The 23,500-nt window shown below is 45.6% G+C and overlaps 1 protein-coding gene across 1 annotated transcript in view; it reads right to left on the reverse strand.

Annotated features, from left to right (window-relative positions):
• Positions 1–8,869: 8,869 nt before the first annotated feature.
• LOC119180014 (cytochrome P450 6A1) overlaps positions 8,870–23,500 on the reverse strand; it is a 58,933-nt gene continuing 44,302 nt past the window's right edge. The window contains exons 11-12 of the mRNA XM_075870098.1: positions 22,139–22,301; positions 8,870–9,114 (exon numbers count right to left, since the gene is read on the reverse strand). Coding sequence (XP_075726213.1) covers positions 9,025–9,114; positions 22,139–22,301 — 253 coding nt within the window. The 3' untranslated portion in view covers positions 8,870–9,024. The remainder of the gene's footprint in view (positions 9,115–22,138; positions 22,302–23,500) is intronic.

A 23,500-nucleotide genomic window follows, 5' to 3' on the forward strand; every position in this document is an offset into this window, starting at 1 on the left:
CGCACCCTCCCGCGAAAATAGTTGAAAGCCACGAGTAACCGACGCCCTGCTTACTCGTTATCATGATCGTCTTTTGTAGCGTTTTAGTGTGAGCCGAGGGTGCGAGACGAAAACAGAAAAACGGAGCAGTGGCCCTCGCCTTATCAGCACTGTTATCAAAATGAAGGACGCAGCATTTTCGTCGAGCCGATGCGGACAGCATTCGCTCGGGTGATAAACACATTTTCCTCCATTCTCAATTGACAAACGGGGCTGACGTATAGATATGCAGTACACTTATGACGAAACTGGCCAAGAAAAGGCTGTCTTGTTAACGTTTCTTCTCATTTTGCTTAACTATTTCACTGACGTCTAAAGCGAGGTCGTCGCCTCGTTTAAATGACGTCGTAGATCAGTGAAGTAAATGTTATGTATCATTGTTGCTGTCACATGCAGATTCAGCCATAGTTTTACGTTTCTGCGCGTTCTTGTGCACTGCACACACCACGAACAAATGTGTCAAGTAGGTGTAGTGGGTTCATGCCCCGCTACTGTAATAAATTAGCGTTTAAATATAGGTATAAAAGTTCCCATAGAAATGCGAAACTCACTTGTTCATCTGTTCCGGAACTCAAACACCTTCAAAAAACACTAACTTGATACCTGCGATATCTACAGTACTATTCCCATATGTGTAACATTGTTCGGTTATTTCTTCTTTTACGACTATATAAGTAAGCTACAATTGCTGTAAAATGCAAAGTTAGGGAGTCGACTAAGAACTAACTGGACACAACAGGCGCCAACCATAAACTCAATTTATGTCTCCTCCCTAACTTCCTATATCGCAGTAACTGTATAGCGCAGTTGTTTATTCATGAAAACCGACTGGCCCAACACCTCACTTTTCTCATTTTACGTTGCCAACATTTAACTTGTTGGCGTGCTTAGACAATGTTCCTTTTCAACACCTTTGTTTGATGTGGTTCCGAAAATTTTACCTCACATACATCGCCACATCACCTGCAAGTAAAAAAAGAGGAAAGTTTTTTTTTGCACTGAAGTGCCTTTTGTTACAGTGAAACAGAAATACGTTTCTACACTCTAACATTGAACCAGCGAAATACGCGCGAACATCCGCTGAATCGAGATATATTTGGGGTGTCGTACAACACAATGGCGAAGTTCGCACATTGAAAGACATCCGGTTAAATTCGTAGAAGCCAGACGTATCCGGAATGCCGTCTTTAACCTACCTTGTTCAGCCTCGAGTATGTGCCACTTGTACAGGACTTAAAAATAGTTGTTGAGATCCGAAGGTCCAACCGATGCAGTGACCATAGAACACTAAGAGCTCGTATTCACCTAGATTTAAGGAAAAGACGTAAACTGATGCGCAATATTACTGCGCTAGTGGTGAGAGAGAAAGTACAGGAATTCGGAGTTTCATTTCAGAATAGATTCAGTCTCAAACGCGATAACCTACGTTAGCTTTGACACACTGACCGATACTCTTACCCGTATCATCAAAGAGTGTGCAATTGAAGATTTAGGTAGTGTCAGAAGACAGGGCACTAGAAACGAACCTTTGAATACCGAAAATATCATTAAGAGACAACAAATCATGGTGGCTTCCAATACAACTGACAACACAGAGCTAGTGAAGCTTCCGAAGTCACACGACACGCGCAAGGTAGCCAAATTTCGAAGGTATAACATAGAGAGAATTGAGCAGGCTGTAAAAAGCAGCAGAAGCCTGAAAGCCGCAAATGAAAACTTGTGAATAGGCGAAAACCGGATGTATGCATTAAGGAACAAGGAAGGCAAAGTCATAATCAATCTGGATAAGATAGTAGAGGTGGCGGAGGAGTTCTGCAGAAAGCTGTACAGAAGCTGAAATAACCAGGATGATATCGTAAGAAGCAAAAATAGCCCTGACGAATTCGACACACGACCACTAGCTATAGGGTAAGCAAGGAAAGCTAGAGAAGGCATGCAGTGAGGCAAAGCCGCTGGTGAGGGTAAGGTAACAACGAACCTGCTGAAAGATGTCAGAGAACTTGTTAGAAAAACTTGCCACTTTATATACGAAGTGTCTGTCTGTTGACGGGAAGGGTACCAGAATCTTGGAAGAACTCTAACATCAATTTAATGCTTAAGATAGTAAACATGAACGATGTGAAAAATTACAGGCCGATCCCCTTGCTCTCCGTTCTCAACAAAATATTTATTAAAATAGTAGCTAATTGAATTGAGGGGACATTAGAGTTCAATTACCCAAACGAACAAGCAGGACTTCGTTGAGGCTATTCCACAATAACTCATATGCTGAGCGGAGGTTTCATGCGATGTCTCTGTCGGTAGCTACTGCGCATGCGCGATTAGGGCATTTAGTGTGGTATCTGGTTGCTATACGAGATTGCTTGTTTGTATGTTTGCTTGTTTGCTTGTTTGAGCCTTACACAATATGGCACATACCCACTTTTTGTCTTCCAGATAATATCACCCGAAGACTTGCTAATATACTGCACTGGATTCGCCTGGGCGTCAGCTTCACTCGCCCCTACACTCACCTATTTTGCCGTGCGGACAGCCCGAATTACGTGCGCTGCCAAGTGCGTGAAACTTTAGCTCACATATTTTTTGACTGTGCATTACACGTGGCGCAAAGAAAAATGCAAAACTGCAACGTTGGCAAGCAACGGACGAACGCCATTGAGTGAAAGCCACATATTGTCAGCAATGAACGACCAAACAGTGTCAAAGCTTTTACAAAGGCTGTTTTAGTCTATGAAAAGCACTGAACTAGATACTAGACTGTAGGGTACTATGCTAAGTGGCTACTACACATACGCAGCACCTCTTCTTGTTCCGTCCATCACCCTTCATCCCTCTTTCCTTCCCCCTTCTCTTATCCCCTGTGTAGAGTAGCAGGCTAGAGCGAACTAGCTCAGGCCGACCTCTCTGCCTTCTAATAAATTCTCACACTCTTCTCTCTCTCTCCCTGGCAGATTGATCAAAATTTCTTAGCTTTAAATTGAGTACATAATTTGGACAATGTCGAATGATAAAAAACAATTGAATAAATAAAAGAATAATAATACGTAATACATAGAATAAATCTTTTCACTGAACGATTGCGCTTGTGGACTAGACTGCCAAGCTCGCATGGTCATAGTGATCTCTTAAAAAAGAGGATGAATTTAAATTTAGGACTTTCGCTCCCATCCCACCTATTTTCCACAGTGTGGGTGCGCTCTCAAGTCCCGGTATACTTCGCTTTGCTCAGCTCTGGCTGGAAGTGCCCTTCTGTCTATTTAACCGGTAGGCACTCGGTGGCAGCAATTCTCTGCTTCCCACAGCCGCGGTGGGTTTTCATCAAAGCTGTGGTAGATTAAGATGTGCCTCTGCAGGCCTTTTTGGGGCCATCTTTCGAGATGGGTACCCGCAAACAACCGAGCACCTCGTCCGCGTACTGCTCGATTTATTGGGAAAAACCAGTGGTACCGCGGTCGGCACTGGGAATCAAACCCGGTACCTCCCGAATAGGAATCGGATACTACGCATGCTCCACAGCTGTGCCTGGATCTGTTATCGCGCGCTGGTTTTGCTTGAGATTCGCAATACACTCCCCTATTGCTACTTTAGGTGCCAGATAGCTCTATATGGCCTGCGCAAGCTCCACTCCGCTCAATCTCTCCGGTGACATCATCAACAACGACGCTATCAGCAACGCCAATCCAAATGCAAAAACAGTAGAAGATGAGAAGAGGGCCTAAGCCACTTCAGCACAATGACAGCAGTGGCAAGCCGATCCTGAACTCAGGGCTAGAGAAGAGGGAGCGCTCCGTGAACGCCGGCAAGAATCTACCGATACAACGAGGGCGGTGGAAGCCGAATCGAAACGTCAACATCATAAAGCGAACGTGGAGACGGAAAAAAAATGGGAGACAGCAGCACGACATGAACGCTGTTTCAGTGGGCGTTGTTGACAGGATTCATGGTTACCCGTTTGATGTCTCAGAGCTTCGCCCACTCATCATCCACGTGAAAAAGCTGTGATGACTTCCTTCGGTGTTTTTTTTTTCGGCTATTTCTCAATATTTCTCTTATGCACTTACTCTTTCCTCTCCGCCTCACGCCTAGATTGAATTGTTGAAGTGCGCATGGAGAATCTTACGCGGCGGACTCGATTATTGTTAATATCTCTATGCGCAAGTCTATCAATTCTGCCATCTAGTATACCATACCTTATAAAAGCATCCACCATGTAAAAAATATGACATGTTCAAAATGCAAATGAAATAAACTACACAGTCGTACCACGAAAAAAATCAATGACATCTTGCTAAAGGGTATTCTGATGAGATGCGAAGCAGCAGCGTTGCGCACAGGTGGCGTCACAGGTTGATCGGTGCTAACGTGGGTGTTGTGGTCAGCGCTGGAAGATTCGTTTGAAGCGGTGGCTGGCGTAGGTCTTCTCGTTTCTTCAGAGTGGACCCGGGTGCTGGACAGGAGCTGGCATGCGTTTCACCTTGCCTACTGTTGTATCTTCAGTGACTCGGTAGCCAGCTAGCCAATGCACACATGTTTATTGCAACTTGCAATACAACGTAATGACCCCACCGCCACACATGCGGTGGTCTTATCAGCTAACAGAGAACATAACAGTGACGTCAGAGAGCCAGATACTTCTATGAGTATCTTATCTTAAATACGACACGCGCTCTATCTTAGGTGGTATTACACAACAGCTACCACGGCCTTGTGATCGATGAAGTGCACGCTGAGAGGCTCCAGCAGATATTCGACGTCGACGTTGGCAAAGACCAGATGTATCCACCTGGTGGATAGTTTCCATACCACTGGCACGCACTTCAGCGAGTGCTCGTCACGACTGAAATCGACCAAATATTCTCCTCCTCCTCTACTAGGTCAACGTTGAAGTCTCCCGCGACTGTTGGTCAGCGTCTCCTCCAGACAACAGTGAACCTGTTTTTTTTTCGGTAGGTTGGGAGTGAGGTACAGCGTGAGTATCGCGACATCGCTGACGCACACGGCAACACACTTGGAGCAGGAGCGTCTTCGGGAGGTTCCGGGTCGTTCTTCTTGGTCACCATCAGATCGGCCAGCGGAGCCCTGCACTTGCGGGCGGACGTTTCGGTGGAGGGCGTGCGGCTTTCTCGAGACGTTGGGGACGACGTTGCCGATGACGGCGACTCCACTGCGGACGCTTTCGCCGCACGTCTTACTCGGCTCGTGTCTCGTCGGTGCTACCCGCGCGCCGTCTCCATTCTCGAACGCGATGGGAGTGCTTTACTTGCACCTCGTCGGTGCCGTTGGTCTCCGCTGCCAACGCTTGCATTTTGCTTTTCTGGCTCGTGTTTCATCGGGGTTGCAGGCGTGACGTCACCATTCGCGAACGCGATCGCCTCTGCTAACCCGCACAAGGCCGGCGACAGCCGGATTTGGCGAAATTGCTTCGGTGCATGTTTCGGCGGGTAAAGCAGCTTCGCTTTCCGGTGCCCTATCCATCGCAGATAAACGAGCCGAAAGAGTGTTCACTCGATGTGAGCTCGAACGTTGCGAGCGGTGGAGAGGCTGAAGCGAGAGAGAGGTGACACGCGGTGAGCGCATGGCAGGCGAGAGAGACAGTGACGCCACCACGTACTGCGAGGGAAGGTGTGACCTACTTAGCACCACCCTGACACCTTCGGTGAGGGGAGCACGGCGCGGCTTGTTGGCACGGAGACATGGATGGACAGCGCTAGGCAGGCTAGTCGAAGAGCTGCTTCGGATCTAAAAGCAGTGTTATCTCCGTGCCGCACAATTCACAATACAGCTGTTATGACTCTTCACATGCCTTCCTAAAGAGAGATGCTCAGTCGACGCTGCGCGTACGTGCGTGACCCATACTGTTAGGGTTGTTGTAGAGACGTGGGGCAAATTAAGAGCGCACAAGGTTATTCACGTCGTCTCGGAGGCAGCGGGTGCAGAAGCAGCGGCCTATATTGCGCCACGAACCACTTCTACCCGACCTCGGATTACTATAACTCTTTTTCCCGGCTTGGGATTATTCACAACTAGCACAGATACTGAGAAGTCAGGGTGACCGTTAGTGGCTAAATTGCGTCAAATTGGCATTGAAGACTCCGTTTGTCTACGACAATTTCAGGTTGGCGCCATGGCTACCTTTTAGCCGCATTGAAGTTCTGTTTTATCATTTCTAGCAGTAACTATTCTCACTGTTTGTAGCTGAAAGAACAAGAAAGCCTTACGAGCACAAACTATTTTCAACGTTTTCTGTCGCATTAGTCAATGCCACCGTGTTTCCTCACACCAGCCGTAGGCTGGTGCACATTCAGCTGTGCCGTGCAACACAGGGTGCGCCTACCGGCATGCAAAATTCCTCCGCTTGTGGCAAGAGCTTTCCTCTGCACAACTATATTTAGAGGCGCACTGAGCCAATAGTGAGCAACGATCGGCCATGTAGGCTCTTTATACCCAACGTAGTTGCTACGCAACCTGGGGCAACATAATGTTTACAAAATTGAATGTCAGAAAATACGAAGATATTTTCGTCGCAAGAAACACCTGACACTGTACCTATTGCACGTTCAAACATTCTTAGATCCCAACCCTTTGCTTATTATGAATATTTATAAGCTGATATATAATGTAATATTAAAAGTAAGAGTAATATTACTTCTAATTGCTATACCACCCAGCTAGCCTTGGAATTCAACACTTCCTTTCTGTATCTAACAGTGCATCAAATGTTTCGCCGTTCGGACTTGCTACATCGAATATACCACCGTATATTTTATGCACTATTTTTAATTAGTCCTTCTTGAAACCGATGAATTGAGGCAGCGTCTAAGTTACTTCGTGAACTATCACAGTGTTATAAAATGCGTAACCTTGTTGAACCCCTGTCATTTTGCAGACTTGACAATGTCGAGTGGCCAGCGTTTTATCTTTGCGTGCTGCTTCTTCTTGCGCTTCCTGTTTGCAGCACTAACCTTGAGATGGCAGTTTCAAAACTGGAGAGTCGTCAATAGAAAGGAGCACGCTTCGATCACTGTCTAAAATCTTGCAAAGTATGCTTGCGTGTTTTACAATGCACTTTAAGGTAAGGCTGTTCTACGCAGTAATAAACATGTTCTGTGTTTAGGTATTTTGCTCGTGCGTATTTTTTTTTCAATTCAAACGCACTAGGAAAAATAAATGTGCCTCCAATGTTTTGCTATTTTGGTATCCAGACGTGAAGTGATCCAAGATTTTCTGGTTTTGAAAATAATGGCAAACTCCCAATTTTGAAGAATTGGGAATTTACGGGAAGTAAACTCCGGTAATCGCCTGATTTCTGGCAAAAACGTAACTCGGCTGAACGCCCGATTTCAGGAAAAGCACCCCAAACATGGAGCTCTGGGTGGGAAGAACCACCACTGCTCAAATAATATTCTTTCTCAAGTTGCTGATTGTTTGCGCTCACTCCGATTTTGATTGCGTTTCGCCATCTCTTGTCTATAATGCTCTTTGCATTACAGTGAGCAATGAAGTAAGTAACTTGTCAGAAAATAATAATGAATATTATATGGGGTTCTCCCTCCCAAAGCACGATATGATTATGACAGACGCCGCACTAGAGGTCATCGACAATTTGGACCATGTGGTGTTCTTTAAAAAGCGCTGGCATCGTGCAGTGTGCGTGCCTCTACCCTTTCCGGCTCCACGGAAATGCGACCGCCGTGGCTGGCATCGAACCTGTCACCATTGGTTCAGCAGCCGAGCACCATAGCCACTGTTTTACCGAGGAGGACAGAAGTAAATATATAAATCCTTTTTTCTGCACCTTACCTGCGACTGGAACGCTAAGCTATAGAGAAAAAAATTGTTCTATCATTTTTGTGCCGCATATTGAAAATCATAACAGTGAGTAATAGTAAGACCCATAGATATATATTATACCTCCTTTGATCTATTTGGCTACAAGTTTGGCAATATATTTAAATGGCACGTCTACTTTCCTACCTTTATGTTTACCTCTGCCTACTTTTCTAGTATACGCAACGACAACCTTGCTAGTGGAAGAAACTGCAAAAATCAAGTGTCCTGCTGCATTTTTATACAAGTTCCCTTCGGTAGCCAGCTCTCCTGTCGAGGTTGTACTGTCTCTTAATCGTCTCGAGTAGAACGTAGCATGACCGCTCACGCTGTTCTGACTTCCGAGAGGGCAACTTGGGTCTAACACTTTCAAATGCTGCAAGCGCAGCTTCCTTCTATGTTTACCCGTACACTGGCTCCAATGCGCCTAGGTGGAACTGATGGATAATGGTGCCGTTTGATCACAACCAGTGGATGTGCTTTGTATTGCGTTGCTGGTAAACAAACAGTGCGAGTGGAGGCCGACTGAGAGAGACTGTCAAAACCTGTTGCACTCCAATTTTACTTTATTCCTCTGATAATGCATGGTTGTCGTGGTGCAAAAGACTAAAACAGTGTTATGAGACACCTCAACAGGCCTCCAGCACCACACTGTACATTCATCACAGAACGGAACTGCAGTGGAGAAGAGAAATAGAAGAGCGCGATTGCATTAAGCAGGACAGGGAGAAAGCTTAAACAAGAAGGAATAAAACAAGGCTTGAGAAATGTAATATATAACGTAGACGTGTCATTGCGAAGCAAATGTTCTATGAAGGCGGAACTGCTTCAAAGAGCACCGTAATAGTGTGCAAACTACTGGCTTTACAATTACACACCTTGTAAACTTTGCGGAGAAACAACTGCAGCCAATTGTACAATTCCATTGAAGCTGTCATAATTTCTTATTCTTCATGTGGTAATTTGAACACCACGAAGCAGGAATGACACACTACCGACAATGTTGGCAGGTTTCTCGTTCTAATTTACATCAAGGCAGCGCACGTAAAGCAAAACCAATTGTTTGAATACTCGTAAATATTTATGCTCGGAGCAAGGAGTTACATCTCATAAGATCCTTGCAGACATCTCGCAGCAAAAGAAGTGATGAATAAATATTCATTTCTTGGTGCTCAGCCTGTGTAGTCGAATTTTGACTGCTTCTTTAGGCACGGCCAAGTAAGAGTACGTTTCGAACTCGAGGTCTTCCTGAAAAAGAAAAAAAAAGACATCAAAATGCAGTTACTAAATTCACTGATGTATTTACCATTATTTGGTTTCTAAATAATTCTCACAAGTCCTACTTACACAGGGCCCGATTTTATTAGGCTCAATCAAAATAAGATGTTTCTACACTGTCATATTCAGTCGCTTTCAGGCCCGAAAGGGATTATGATTAGCGGCAGGATCGCAATTTGACTAATGTCTGCACCAAGTGCGAAAGTGCAACACATACTAGTCTAGACCGTGCGGCAGCGACCATTGTTGATCACGATCGAGAATACTGATACAGAGTGGTCCTCATTGCGAAACAATGAGCATATGAAACGGGTATTAAACGCTTATGCTGCTACTGGTATTACGCAACTGTGTCATGCCATCTAGAACAACCGCTGGCCCAGATCTTTTTACGTTTATTTTACTGAAAGATCTTCGAGCACTTCTTTAAATACTTATATAAATATACCACTCAATGAAGGACATAATTGCGCAATCATGGCAAGTACCTCAAGTAACACCACACTTCAAGTATTGTAATGCTCGACTTTCTCTGAACTACTTCCCGACAGTAAGCCTCACTACCTCTCCTTAGAAAATAGGTGTAAACTAGAGGGCTTGGTTTTCTGTTAGATGCGGTATTATTAGAACTAACGTATAATGATGCTAATCAAAGTTATCTTATGAAATAAAAATATATTAAAAACGACCCCTTATAATACACTTATTCCTTCATTCATAGCGTGGTTCTCGTTGTAGCTTACTTGATGCCGTCAGGTAGTATGCAAGAGAGTATTGGTCAGCTCCGACACGCAATAAAATCACGTGCTACGCGTGAAGAGGCAGAGCAAGCAAAAATAAATAACACTCAAGACGAAAAGTGTTCCACACTGGACGTATTGGCCACTGGCAGTGCTGCCTCACGCTCCTACGTTTAAATGCACATACAGGGAAACCTCAATTATATGGATTTCCCGAGACCACCAAAGATATTCGTATCGCCTGAAATAGCTAAAAACAGGAAGGAAAAGTAGCATGCGACACAGGGAAACTGGCGTATATTTCTATTTATCTTGTGTCAGGGTTGCATCAATGTCAGAACCACTCGTCACCGTAGACAAGATGCATTAACACCCCACTTCGCGAGAACGAACACATTTAAGAATTCTTTTTGCCCTCGGACAATAACTGAATATAATTGTGTATTTGAATCAACACGAAAATGCTGATTATTATAATTTCTTTGTATAGCGTTTCGCGAAACGTAATGGCTCTATTTTTGTATTAGTGTTTTTGTTACGTTTATTCTTTTTTTTGCCAACATGTTCACTGTTGTACCATTTTATTAGTCCTCCCTGCTTGAACTACGTGTCCGCAGTATTTGATAAATAAAAAAGAATTATTAAAAATAACTCAGAATAATTTTATTTAAGTTTTTAATAGCTTACGATCATACCAGCACTTGTTAATATATGGGCCATGCGCACGTGTTTGATAAACCTGGGGCGTTTCTACTCATGACAGCGCTACCCACTTGAAAATTCAGTGCGGTTTTTAGCATGACAACGGAACACTGCGATGGCAGTGATGGCAGAAATGTTTTGGCGCGACAGATCAACGTCACTATATTTCAATACAACAATGCAATGTTATGTTTTTGTTATCGCAGAGTTGTTCGAGATGTTTTTAGAAAGATTTATGGTGGCGCCCACACAATTGCGACTTCAAAGTTGCGCATGTTCAAGTTGTGAGGACTGACTACTTCAGCAAGGCTATCCTAAGCCTCTTTATATCCTCCTCTACTCCTAGGATGTCTAATAACGAGGAACATGGAGGCACTTTTTTTTATTATTCAGCGCTCATGCTGCAAAATTCGCGCATGCAATCTCGGGGGCCGTGCTACGTCTCTGGTGGTTTGGTCTCACCGTAAACAAAATTATTTTCAATAGCCAAGCTCCTTAGGCCCAGCCATCGCTTCCGTCGAAGCTCCACGCCACACGACCGCTACTTACCACGGCACTTCTAGAACAAAGTCTTCGAAATGAACGCGACTGCCTACGTAATAACTCGCGACGCTGCAGCTTCATCTTGCACAATTCCTCACGCATTCACACAACACGAATGGAGTACGGAGAGAGGGACCACGAAGAAACGCGCTAAGAATCGCAAACGGCTACTCTGTCCGCGTCTCAGCTGGCTGTGGCATGTGTGTCACCTCCGCGTTCCCGCGTGTGCCACCTCACGAGGGAAGCTACACAACTGTACTAGTTGTAAAAACGTTACCACATCTTACACCCTTCATGAAAGCCAGCAGCGAAATCAGGCGCGTAACCGTTTGCGTCCCATTTCTAAAGGGCTTCGCTCACTGATTGTATTCGTACACGGAACTGCTAGTTTTGTTACACCGTGATTCTCATAATTTTGCGCTGTGCAGCGCATGCCGGAGCTTGCTCGCATTCCCGAAGGCAGGCGAACGGTGTGGGTCACAGTCTTGCAACGACGCTATGGGTCCTGTTTTGAAATCTTCTGCACGGACGCGTCTGGCCCTCAACCATGAGGGGGGGGGGGGGGGGGTACTCAGCAGCCGTAGTCCATCAAAACGTTCCTGCTTAAGGGCTCACTTTTCGAGCCTTGGACATATTACTCACGCGGAAGAAGGCGCCATAGCTCTTGCCGCAATGAACCCTGCATCTAAGATCATAATTACAGATTCACGGAGTGTACCCGAAATCTTACAAAAGGTCGCGTCCCCAGTCGCGCACCTCGAATCCCGAAGGGGTGTTATCTGGAGCGCCCGAACACGTTTCGTCATCTGGACCCCAACTCACGCGGGGCTTGTTGGTAACGAGGCTACCGATTCCTGAGCCCACGCACTTATCACCTACAACATTTTAATCTTCCATCACCTGGCAGGCCAGGACCTAATCCGTTCCACTCCTTCCGCAACATCACATCGATGCACGAATCGAACAGGCTCCGATTTCCGCCCCCGGCGACGGGCCTGAATAAGTCGAACCAACGCTGGCTTTTACGTCTATACACAAAACACAGTATTGTGTCCAGCAAAACTTGAACCTTTCAATACGGAATTTCCACGTTATGATACCCGCTTGCGAATGGGTTCCACACGGTGGTCATCTCACCCGGTGGTCCACCAATCACTTTCCCTTCACTCCTATCCGAGAGATCTGGGAGGCTGCTCTGCTCGGCTGCTGGGCCTTCAATAGTCAAAGAGTGCTTGTGGCGAGGGCACCTGCCGCCATGCCACGGCTTAGGCCAAATCACTTTGGCGGATGTTTCAGTGGGCGAAGGAGCTTCGCTTTCCGGCGTCCAGATAAACGAGCCGAAAGAGACTTCATTCGATGTGCGCTCGAACGTTACGAGTGGTGGAGACGGTAAAGCGAGAGAGAGGGACACGGGGCGAGCGCGCGGCAGGTGAGAGAGAGAAAGTGACTTCACCGCGCGCTGCCAAGAAAGACGTGAACTACTTCACACAGGCCCCAACACCTGCGGTGGGGTGAGCGTGGTGCGGGGCATTGGCACGCAGACACGGACGCACTGCGTTACACAGGCTATTCAAAGAACTGCTTCACGTTTATTAATGTGGCTGATAGGACCTCACAGGTTATTTTTTTTTTGTTTTTAGAAGCAGTTCAGAACATACGCACTTCTAGGCACGTGCTGCGTTTCCTTACATCGCAAAGAAGCAGTACGGCAACCCGTAGTTTTCATGGCACTATTGTCACTGATAGTTAGAACAACACATTGAGCTAATGTTTCTTGTAGAATCTCTACAATTACCAATTTTTCGTCTAGGGGAACTTCCATACCCGGCAAACAACGTACACGCATACTTCGTCCAGTCGAAAAAATCGACCCTATATCTGCATGCTTCACTGCAAATGTCGTCAAAAGACGATAACCTTGCATCTGGAGAGAAAAAAAAAAACAAAACGTTTTTGATGTTCTGCGCGCGAAAATTGGTGAAATGTATTCTGGAGGCACTGCGTTGAATCGTCTCGATTCGTGCAGCGAAGGCGAACGAGCGCATCGTGGCACGTTAGAAACGAGAGATATCTTGCAGTTATTTTCGAAAACGAAGGAAGGCTTGCGCGCCTGTCTAAGATGCGATGAGGTGTATGACGCAAAGCTACGGGCAGGTGCCACCACCGTGTCGTCTTAGCAAAGCGTTGGAAACACTTGCCTTTTTGGGTATCGCGTTTCATTATCAGCGCAGTGTGATAAACACTACGGTCCTTAGTATTACTTGCATGTGCCTTATCTAGTATAAAGACACACATACAAAATATTGATGTGTAGTTATGGTGCATCATATATGCGCAATAATAGCTTTTTTAATTGACAATTGCACAAGTATTAACGCGAAACTTGAGCAATATTGGTGGGCTCAGATGACGGGATTGGCCGTTTGGGGTATCGTTTAGAGCAGTTTGGGGTATCGTTGCGGCAGACGAACAGACAAATGTACAGACAGACAGACAAACAAACATTTTTGCGTCGAAGTATCCCAAGAAAGATTAACGTCTTCAAAAGCATAGTGGTGCCATGCGTGCGTTACCACTCACTTGAGCAAGGAAAGTCATTATCAAGCAAAGTGATAAAACATTTTCGTTGGTACCAAAGCTTTTAGCAGCTCTAGGATAGAGTTTCAGATTTAATGTCTGAAGAGTAATAAATATTAAATACGGTGCACAGGAAACCACGAACTTACTGTTAGCCTAAATATGTTTAAAAGTTTCGTTCATACTTATTGAATTGTCACAAATATTCTATTTTTCTGCATTTGCGGCGTATTATCGTTCCCTGCCTGTCTTAATATTGCACCTTGATACATGTCGGGGAACAAATAACATCTAATTACCTCATAAAGATTGATTGATATGTGGGGTTTTACGTCCCAAAACCACCATATGATTATACGAGACGGTTTAGTACAGAGCTCTGGAATTTTCTACCACCTGGGGTTCTTTAACGTGCACCCAAATCTGAGCAAACGGCCGTACAACATTTCCGCCTTCATCGTAAATGCAGCCGCCCGCAGCCGGGTATCGAACTCGCGACCTGCGGGTCAGGAGCCGAGTATCTTGGTCACTAGACCACCGCGGCGGGGCATACTTCATAAACAAAAAAACACGCCTCATTTTAATTCTGGTGAGTGAAACCAAGTGAACCACGCTGGTTGAAACTTCGGTATAGCTGAGATCTCATCGCCTCCGCGGAGCAGGAAGATCGCGAGAATGAGCTCGAGTCAGCTCGATCGAGCAGCAACTTGAAAGCCAGCCCAACTCAGCCCGACGCAGTAGAACCTCGTTTCTTGAGACACTGAGTTTGCAGGCTGACTTGGGGTTTCCAGCGTTTGCGTGCGAATGAGCGCGCATAAACCGGACAGCGTGATCACCAATAAAACTATTTCAGTTAAGTTGTCGGCATTTTAAAGCAATTTGAACATTCTGAGCAGAACTGCGGGGGGGGGGGGGGGTCCAATTTTGCTGTTAGCGGCAAATTGAAGCATTAAGCTCGTCTAAGTGAATTACACTTCTATTACCCCCCTACATCGAAATAAACGGGACACGTGTATCGAGTTTGTAAAACACACGCACGTCGAACGTATTTTAAGGGAAACACTCATCATGGGGTCCATGTCAAGGTGTCTCACCATTCACACACAGGCAATATAATTTTTTAGGGGCGAAGCTCCTAGGGATCAAGCATGTCTTCCGCTATTCTTTGGTGAGGATGACGCTTATAACGACGAACAACAAGCGCGCTCCAGACCACACATTGTTTTTTTCGCATCACGACACAGCTCACGCAAGGTACCCATTTTAAGTGACGACGATGACGATGAAGCACCCACAGTAATGCATTGTCTAATCTGAACGAGTGACAAACAATTATTGCACTCCTTTCATTCTACCTATAGGGTGTCTTTTCTTTTTTTCTGTTTTTTTCTGGGGGGAGGGGGGTATCAATATTGAATATAAAGTAGAAAAGCCTCACTGAATTAGGTCATCGATTCTTGGCCAATCCCCCTGAGTGTGTACGAGCCATGGCTATGGAATCATCATCATCATCATCTTCAATTTCTTTCTGTTTTGCTTTGTGCATTTTAGCGATAGGATGACAATCATTGTATATAGTCATCACAAAAAGTCAACTGCTAGGTTTCTTGATCACACCGCCAGCGTGGGTGTGTCCCACAGTGTACAAACAAACAAAAATAAGCCTCTGTGTCATTCATCATTCTGCCGATCAGCACGCCACGTGCTACAGATCTGTAAGGCACCCTGTGTACTTGGTGCTGTGGCTGAAGACGGTGAAGGGTAGATGCGTTGCAAACAATATATTCTATTTCGTCCATCGATTAAAACCAGTGTGTACGTGCTCTCGCTGACTATACACAACCAACGACGAGGAGGGTGTGTACAGAGCTCGTCTTTTTTTGCGAATTTCAAACTCCATTTTATCCAAGAACTCTTGTCCCTTCATTTCACTGATCATATGGCAGCCTTAATGAAGGGGAAACGTAGTCCGCCCCTTAATTTTGTATACGACCAATAAACGTACATTGTATATGCGGTACACATGTTCAAGTGGGTAAAGTACGGGGGATTCATGGTTACCCGACTGACCCCGGGACCTTCGCCCATTCATACTCATTAACTTCGTGCTTATACTATGATCTTACTGCAGAGAGTTGCATTTTGTTACAGTACCAACTGCAACAACAGTACCTTTTTGGACATGATGATGATTGATGATGATTGATGTTTTATGGCGCAAGGGCCATTTCATGGCCAAAGAGCGTCAGTTCATCTTACTAAAAACATGGACAATGATTGTGATAAGCGGCTGTATAAGGGCCATAAAATTCCTCGCGATAAGGCGGGTAAGAACATAAGAATTAAAGACATGACAGTGGCGTGATATGCATATTAAAAAGGGTGACAAAGGTTTTGAAAATAAAAACATGTAAAATATTTGGCACTAGCACACTTGCCTCATCAGTGCCCTTGTGTCCAAGGGCTGCGAGGTAAGTGCTTTTAAATGTAATCACAGCAGCAGCGACCTCTCTTGAGAGGTCACGCTACGCAATGCCTGGGTATAATACATGGTAAAAGTTAACATCTCTTAAAAAAGCTAACAATGATTTATGGGTGAAAAGTGGTTCCCTACCGACAAACATTGCAGGGTGTAAAGGTATATGTTGTCGGTAGGGTAATGGGAAGTGTTGTCTTCTTAGAGTGTCTAACTGTTTACATTGGATTAAAACATGAAGAACTGTTAAAGCCTCACCACATTTATCACACACTGGTGGATCACCACCGGATAAAAGATGTGTGTGTGTCGTGTATGTGTGCCCTATCCTGAGTCTTGTTAGTGTTACCTCTGTTAGACGTGATTTTGATACTGGTGGCCAATGGCCAAGGTGTGGCTTGATAACGTGTAGTTTGTTTTGTGTGTGTGTATCCCACTTGCTCTGCCAGTAGTCCCTGAGGTTTAGTTTGAGAGACGGCTTAAGATCAAGGGCCGGGATTGATATGGATGTAATGGCGGTGTTCTCATGGACGGATGCAGCGAGCTGATCCGCCCTCACGTTGCCTTGGATCTCACGGTGCCCTGGCACCCAGCACACTACAACATGTTGTTTGTGCGTGTAAAGTGTGCACAAAATGGAGTAAAGTGAGACAAGGACTGGGTTTTTTGTTTTTTAAGACTGTGCAGAGCCGTTACCACACTGAGGGAGTCTGTATAAATTACTGCTTTTTGTATTTGTAATTGTTTGATGTGTTTAGCTGCCACCAGTATCGCGTAAGTTTCCGCTGTGAAGATACTTGTGCGTGGATGTAGAGGGCCAGCATCCGAAAAGGATGGGCCGACAGCAGCGTAGGACACAGAGGAGTTAGTCTTGGAGGCATCTTTGAAGAACTCAGGACATGTGTATTTGTGTTGAAGTTCCAGAAAGTATGTTCGGATATGGGCAATAGGTGCATGTTTTGTAACCTCTAGGAAAGACACATCGCAGTCTATATTCTGCCACTGCCACGGTGGCGGGTATGCTACAGGAGCCATTAAACTGTGTTCAAGTGACACTTCAGTTTCTTCTGCTAGACACTTCAGGCGAATTGAGAAGGGCTGCCTCATCGAAGGCCTGTTTTGAAACAGAGTTGAGCTCGACAAATCATTAATTGTAGAGTGTGAGGGGTGCTTCTTGTCTGCTTTCACCTTAAGGAAATAAACAAAGGACATGTAAGTTCTCTGCAGATGAAGCGACCACTCATTTGACTCAACATAAAGGCTTTCTACGGGGCTGGTGCGAAAAGCACCCGTAGAAAGGCGGATGCCCAAATGGTGCACGGGGTCAAGCATCTTCAAGGCACTTTGAGTGGCAGATTGATAGACAACGGCCCCATAATCTAAGCGGGTACGAATAAGGCTTCTATAGAGGTTCATGAGGCATTGCCTATCACTACCCCACGTACTACGTGACAACACTTTTATAACATTCATGGCTTTTAAACATTTTGTTTTTAAATACTTGATGTGCGGTACGAAGGTCAACTTGTTGTCCAAGATTAAGCCTAAGAATTTATGCTCGGCTTTGACGGACAGACGTTGCCCGTTCAGCCGAATGTCAGGTTCCGAGTGCATGCCTCTCTTTCGAGAGAACAAGACACACGTGCTTTTATGTGGGTTAAGTCGAAATCCGTTTTCGTCTGCCCATTTGGAAACCTTATTTAAACCCATCTGAACCTGCCGCTCACACACGGCTAAGTTGCATGACTTGAAGCCAAGCTGAACGTCGTCGACATATGTACAATAGAACATCATGCGGGGAATGGACAAGTGCAAAGAATTCATTTTGATGATAAAAAGTGTGCAACTAAGCACACCACCTTGTGGCACGCCTGTTTCCTGGACAAATGTTTGGGAGAGCACACTGCCTAGACGGACACGGAATGTCCGGTTTGATAGGTAACTTTCGATTATATGAAACATTCTTCCGCGCACACCAAGGTGGGACAGGTCTCTTAGAATTCCGAAACGCCATGTTGTATCATACGCCTTTTCGATATCGAGGAACACAGAGAGAAAATATTGTTTATGGACGAAGGCGTCTCTTATCTGTGCCTCGATACGAACGAGGTGGTCTGTGGTGGATCTACTTTCTCGAAACCCGCACTGAAATGGGTCGAGCAAATTGTTTGTTTCAAGAATATGTAGAAGTCGGCAGTTTATCAATTTTTCGAATACTTTGCACAAGCAGCTTGTAAGTGCAATAGGCCTATAACTTGAAGCTAAAGAAGGGTCCTTGCCCTCTTTTAAAATGGGAATAATAATAGCCTCTTTCCAGGAGGTAGGGATAGTGCCAGAAAACCAGATAGCATTGTGTAAACAAAGTAAGGTTTTTCGTGTTTCGGCTGGTAGGTTTTTTAACATTTCATACACCACACGGTCAGAGCCTGGGGCAGAAGTACTGCAGGAGTTTAGGGATGTTCGGAGCTCCGCTAGACTGAAAGCTTGGTTATATGCCTCGTATCTAGTGGATTTGTGTTCGAGTGTCTGCTTTTCTATTCTTGTTCTGTATTTTTCGAAAGTGTCAGTATAGTGGGACGAGCTGGATACCTGTTCGAAGTATGCACCGAGGAAGTTTGCCTGATCTTCCAAGGTATCACCTTGAGTGTTTACGAGTGGAAGTGTGTGTACTCGTTTCCCTGCTATCCTACCGACCATGTTTCAGACTTTGGCCTCTTGTGTGTATGAATTGATCCCTGACAAAAACTTCTGCCAGCTTTCTCTTCTGGCCTGCCGACGCGTTCTCCTGCCTTGAGACTTTATTTTCTTGAAGGTATCAAGATTTTCGGCTGTCGGTGAGTTCCGAAGCAGCCTCCAAGCTCTGTTTTGCTGTTTGCGCGCGTTTTGGCATTCAGAGTTCCACCATGGTACACGCCGTTTTCCTGGGTGTCCATTTGTTTGTGGGATGCATTTTGTTGCAGCATCAATCAAAAAAGCAGTGAAGTAGTCGACAGCAACATCAATGCTTAAAGTACATATGTCACTCCAATCTATACGAGCGATGGTATGAAACCGTTCCCAGTCGGCTCTGTTTATGAGCCATTTGGGAACACGGGGTGTACACTCAGTTGCTGTAGTTGTGCTCAAAACTACGGGAAAGTGGTCGCTTCCGTACAGATTACTGACGACTTTCCACTGAAGTAGAGGCACAAGAGATGGAGATACTATGCTTAGGTCTATGGAGGAGTAGGTGTTATGTGCGATATTATAATAGGTTGGTTCTTTTCGGTTTAGGAGACACGCGCTCGACGAGAGAAGGAACTGTTCGATCAGTCGACCTCGCGCGTCATACCGAGAGTCACCCCATAGCCTGCTATGCGCATTAAAGTCTCCAATGAGAACATAAGGTTCCGGAAGTTCATCAATTAAAGAGTATAAATCACGTTTTTGCAGCTGATAGCTAGGAGGAATGTAAATAGTGCAGATCGTGATCAGTTTATCAAAAAGAACCGCTCGAACAGCCACTGCCTCAAGGGATGTTTGGAGTTGTAAGTGTGTGCATGCAATTCCTTGATTCACTATGATGGCAACACCTCCGGATGATGTCATGGCATCATCACGGTCCTTTCTAAAAATAACGTATTTACGAAGAAAATTTGTGTGTTTTGAATTAAGGTGTGTTCCTTGTACACACAGCACTTTTGGAGAGTGTTCGTGTAAGAGTTCTTGGATGTCGTCAAGGTTTCTGAGAAGGCCCCTGACGTTCCATTGTATAATTTGAGTGTTCATGGTGAATGTAAAATAATGCTGTGTGTACGAAAAGCGAGTGGCTGTTTAGACGGGAGTTTGAGTTCACTTAACAGGGCCATCACCAGGCCCTGTTATTTGCTTTTTTGTTTTCTTGGCGCGCTCCAAGGAGCCACGCCGCTCTTTCGGCACCAAGGGTGCCGACGTATCCATTGCCTCCTTGGAGGCACTGGATGCCCGCACGTGCGGGCTGTTAGTTCGGATTTTGGGCCTCGCCTGGTGAAGGGAGGCCTTGAGACCCGAAGACTCTGGAGTCTCCGGTCTCTGTTTGGGAGTAGGCGGTGTAGCCTGGGCTACAGCCGCCTTGGGGGCAGGTGCCACAACCGCCGGCTCGGTATGCGCGGGCCGGAGGGGTGGCGAGGGCTGGTGCGGCGGTGCCCCCTGACGCGCCGCATCAGCATATGTTGGGCCGTAAAATGGCGACACTCTTCGTCTTGCTTCTTTGAATGTGATGTTTTCTTTGACTTTAATAGTGATTATTTCTTTTTCTTTCTTCCAGTTAGGACACGAACGCGAATACGCAGCGTGTTCCCCATCACAATTCACGCAGTGAGGCGTAGTAACACAGTTATCAGATGGGTGGCCATGGCTACCACATCTTGCACAAGTTTCCTGACCCCGGCAGTTCTGCGAGCCATGACCAAATCGTTGACATTTATAACACCGTCTTGGATTGGGAATGTAGGGACGGACAGAGAGTTTGATGTAGCCTGTGTCTATAGATGAAGGCAGTGTGCTAGATGCAAAAGTGAGTATTAAATGTTTAGTAGGTATTTCTTTGTTGTCGCGTCTGATGACGATTCGTTTCACATCCGTGACATTTTGCTCTTTCCACCCTTCAAGCAGTTCCTGTTCAGACATTTCAAGAAGGTCTGCTTCTGAAACAACTCCGCGTGAGGTGTTCATCGATCTATGAGGTGAAACAGATACTGGGATATTACCAAATGCTACGAGACTGCCAAGTTTTTCATAGTGGTGTTTTTCAGGCAGCTCAAGGAGAAGGTCTCCGCTAGCCATCTTTGTAACCTTGTATCCTGGGCCAAAGAGCTCGGTCAGAGATTTAGCAACAAGAAATGGTGATATGGCTCTGGCTTGTTTTTTTGGGTTTTTGCTGTGCACGACATGGAATTTGGGAAAGCATTGTCTGGGTTGGCTGAAAATTGAGATGTCATCGGTGCGTCCCCTCTTAGGCTGAGGACGATCTAGGAGACGGGGAAATGCAGGTGTTCCCATAGTAGTGTACTTTTTTTTCGGCAGCAATGGCGACCACCCACCATGGAGTCCAACCAGGGGACGCTGAAGCACTTAATAGCATAAGGCTGCAGACGCCAGCCGTACATTGCCACTATAACCAAATATAACTACTCAAGGTTGAGTAATTACACAAGGTTAACCCTTGCCGCCAGGAAAAATCGGAAGTAAATGGAAGAGAGAAGAAGACAGGACAGATTTAAAGACGAGAAAAGACTAAGATGTAGGAAGAGAGAGATAGGAAAAGGCGACTGCCGATTTCCCCTGGGTGGGTCAGCCCAGGGGTGCCGTCTACGTGAAGCCGGGGCCAAAGGGGTGTGTTGCCTCTGCCGGGGGGCCTTAAAGGTCCAATCACCCAGCATTGGCTCAACCCCCAGGATCCCCTTTTCCCCGGACACGGCAAAGCCACGCATGGCTAGGCGTGGGAGGGAGCCGAAATTCCCTCGTTAGCTCGGGTCCGTGGTGTCGCTACACACCAAACGCCTACTTGCGCAGGCGCCCCTGCGGGGGCCCTTTTTGGACAAGTTTTAGAGTGTGATGCACTCTAACAATTCCTTTAAATTGAGCATGCCTTGAAAACTGACCGTCGACAGCTCTCTGATTGAAATATGTGCCCTAACATATTTATTGAGTACTTACCTTCTGATCATTAAAGCAATTATGCTAACTGGTGTGGCGGCAGAACTTATGTGAGTCCGCCATAGGTGGCGTTTTGTCTTGAAGAAATTTTCCTTGGTTGCGGGAAACCTACCCTTCCAAAGTTCTTAGAATTTCCGAGTAAGATACCTTATATTATTTACGCAATTATGAATGTAGATTAAGAAAGAAACATCAGGAGGTGAGCCGTCGCAGATGCGTAAGTTTATGTGTAAGTGTAACAAAATTGTAAGCAATATAAGAACAACAAAACAAGGAATACCTTCTGAGAGGTGCCCAGCATGATGCGGTAATGGCGGAGGATGTGTGTAGTGGCGGAAGCCAGCTCCACTTGTGCCAGACGCTGGCCAAGGCATATGCGTGGTCCCAGACCAAAGGGCTGATAAACTATAGGGTTGATGCGATCTTTCTTCTCTGGACTGAACCTGAAATACAAGAACAAAAATACGATAACTTAAAAGGACAATAACGTGACACAATGAATCGGCTCAGGTTGATATATATTACTCTAACAACTATGTTATCGCTAACAAACAAGGAAATTCAGATCACAGTTTTATTGTTAAATATTGCGTGCGTGGAAACCTCTGCACGTTACCTCATAGATTTCCAAGTCCATGTTTGGTATTTTGGTGACAGTGGTTCGATATAATTTTCTAAGGCCTGGTATGTCCACTCTGAGGCCCATTCAGAGGACAATTCCACTGATCTTTACTGCTTGCGGAAAGTTAGCATCTAGTAGAGGCCTACAATATGTAGGAGGTCATAGTGTTTAGTGTGGGACTTGAAAGGTGGCGTAACCGCCCACATTTACCAAGCAGTGTCCCGCTACGATCACTTCCTGCCTTGGCGTTCGAATATATCTCGTAGTATTTAGGGTACCATTCAAGTCTGGCCAAAATCATTCTCTCCATTATTTTTCCAACACAATTTGAAAGTACGATCAATCGTAAGAAGTAATGTCCAGTGGCGATTTGCCAAGCCTAAGAAGCGGTACCAAGCGGCTAATCTTCCAATCTTGCGCAACGACACCAACTTGCCAGGATTCGTTGTAAGATGTTAAGGAGCGTTTTTCCTGACCGTTCACCAAGGTGGCACAGAATCCGGTAAGAAATGTCATCCAAGCAAGTCGACGGCGACCTATTACATAAGACGAGCGTCGCATCAAGTTCCTGTGATGTAAACGGTAGATCCATGCACTGGGTCCCGTGAGTTAAGATTTTCGTTCACTCTATGTAGGCTTGTGTACGTTGTCTGGCCCACAATCATAGCACACAACTCTTCTGCCACGTTCATGTCAGCGATGAAAACGTGCAAGGGCTCTGAAAGAAAAGCGCCGCTCTGGAGCAGAACGTAAGCCTCGCACAGTTCTGCATATCTGAGACATTGGTTTGTGAGCATCTAGCAACGCACGGAATTTCATCCATCGTTGGGTGTCTTAATTTGTCGGGGCGCGTTGTATGTTCTTTTGAATGCGACGGGCTGTTCGTAGATCGTCTGTGGAATTGGTGCGTCGGTATCTTCTTTCGGCACTACGGCGGATCGCATGAAGTTTCTCTGGCTCGAGGTGAAACTCAGAGTACTTCAGAGAGCATATTATTTTGCGCATAGCCACATGTGCCGT

Source organism: Rhipicephalus microplus, chromosome 7 (assembly GCF_043290135.1).
Source record: "Rhipicephalus microplus isolate Deutch F79 chromosome 7, USDA_Rmic, whole genome shotgun sequence".
NCBI lineage: Eukaryota > Metazoa > Arthropoda > Arachnida > Ixodida > Ixodidae > Rhipicephalus > Rhipicephalus microplus.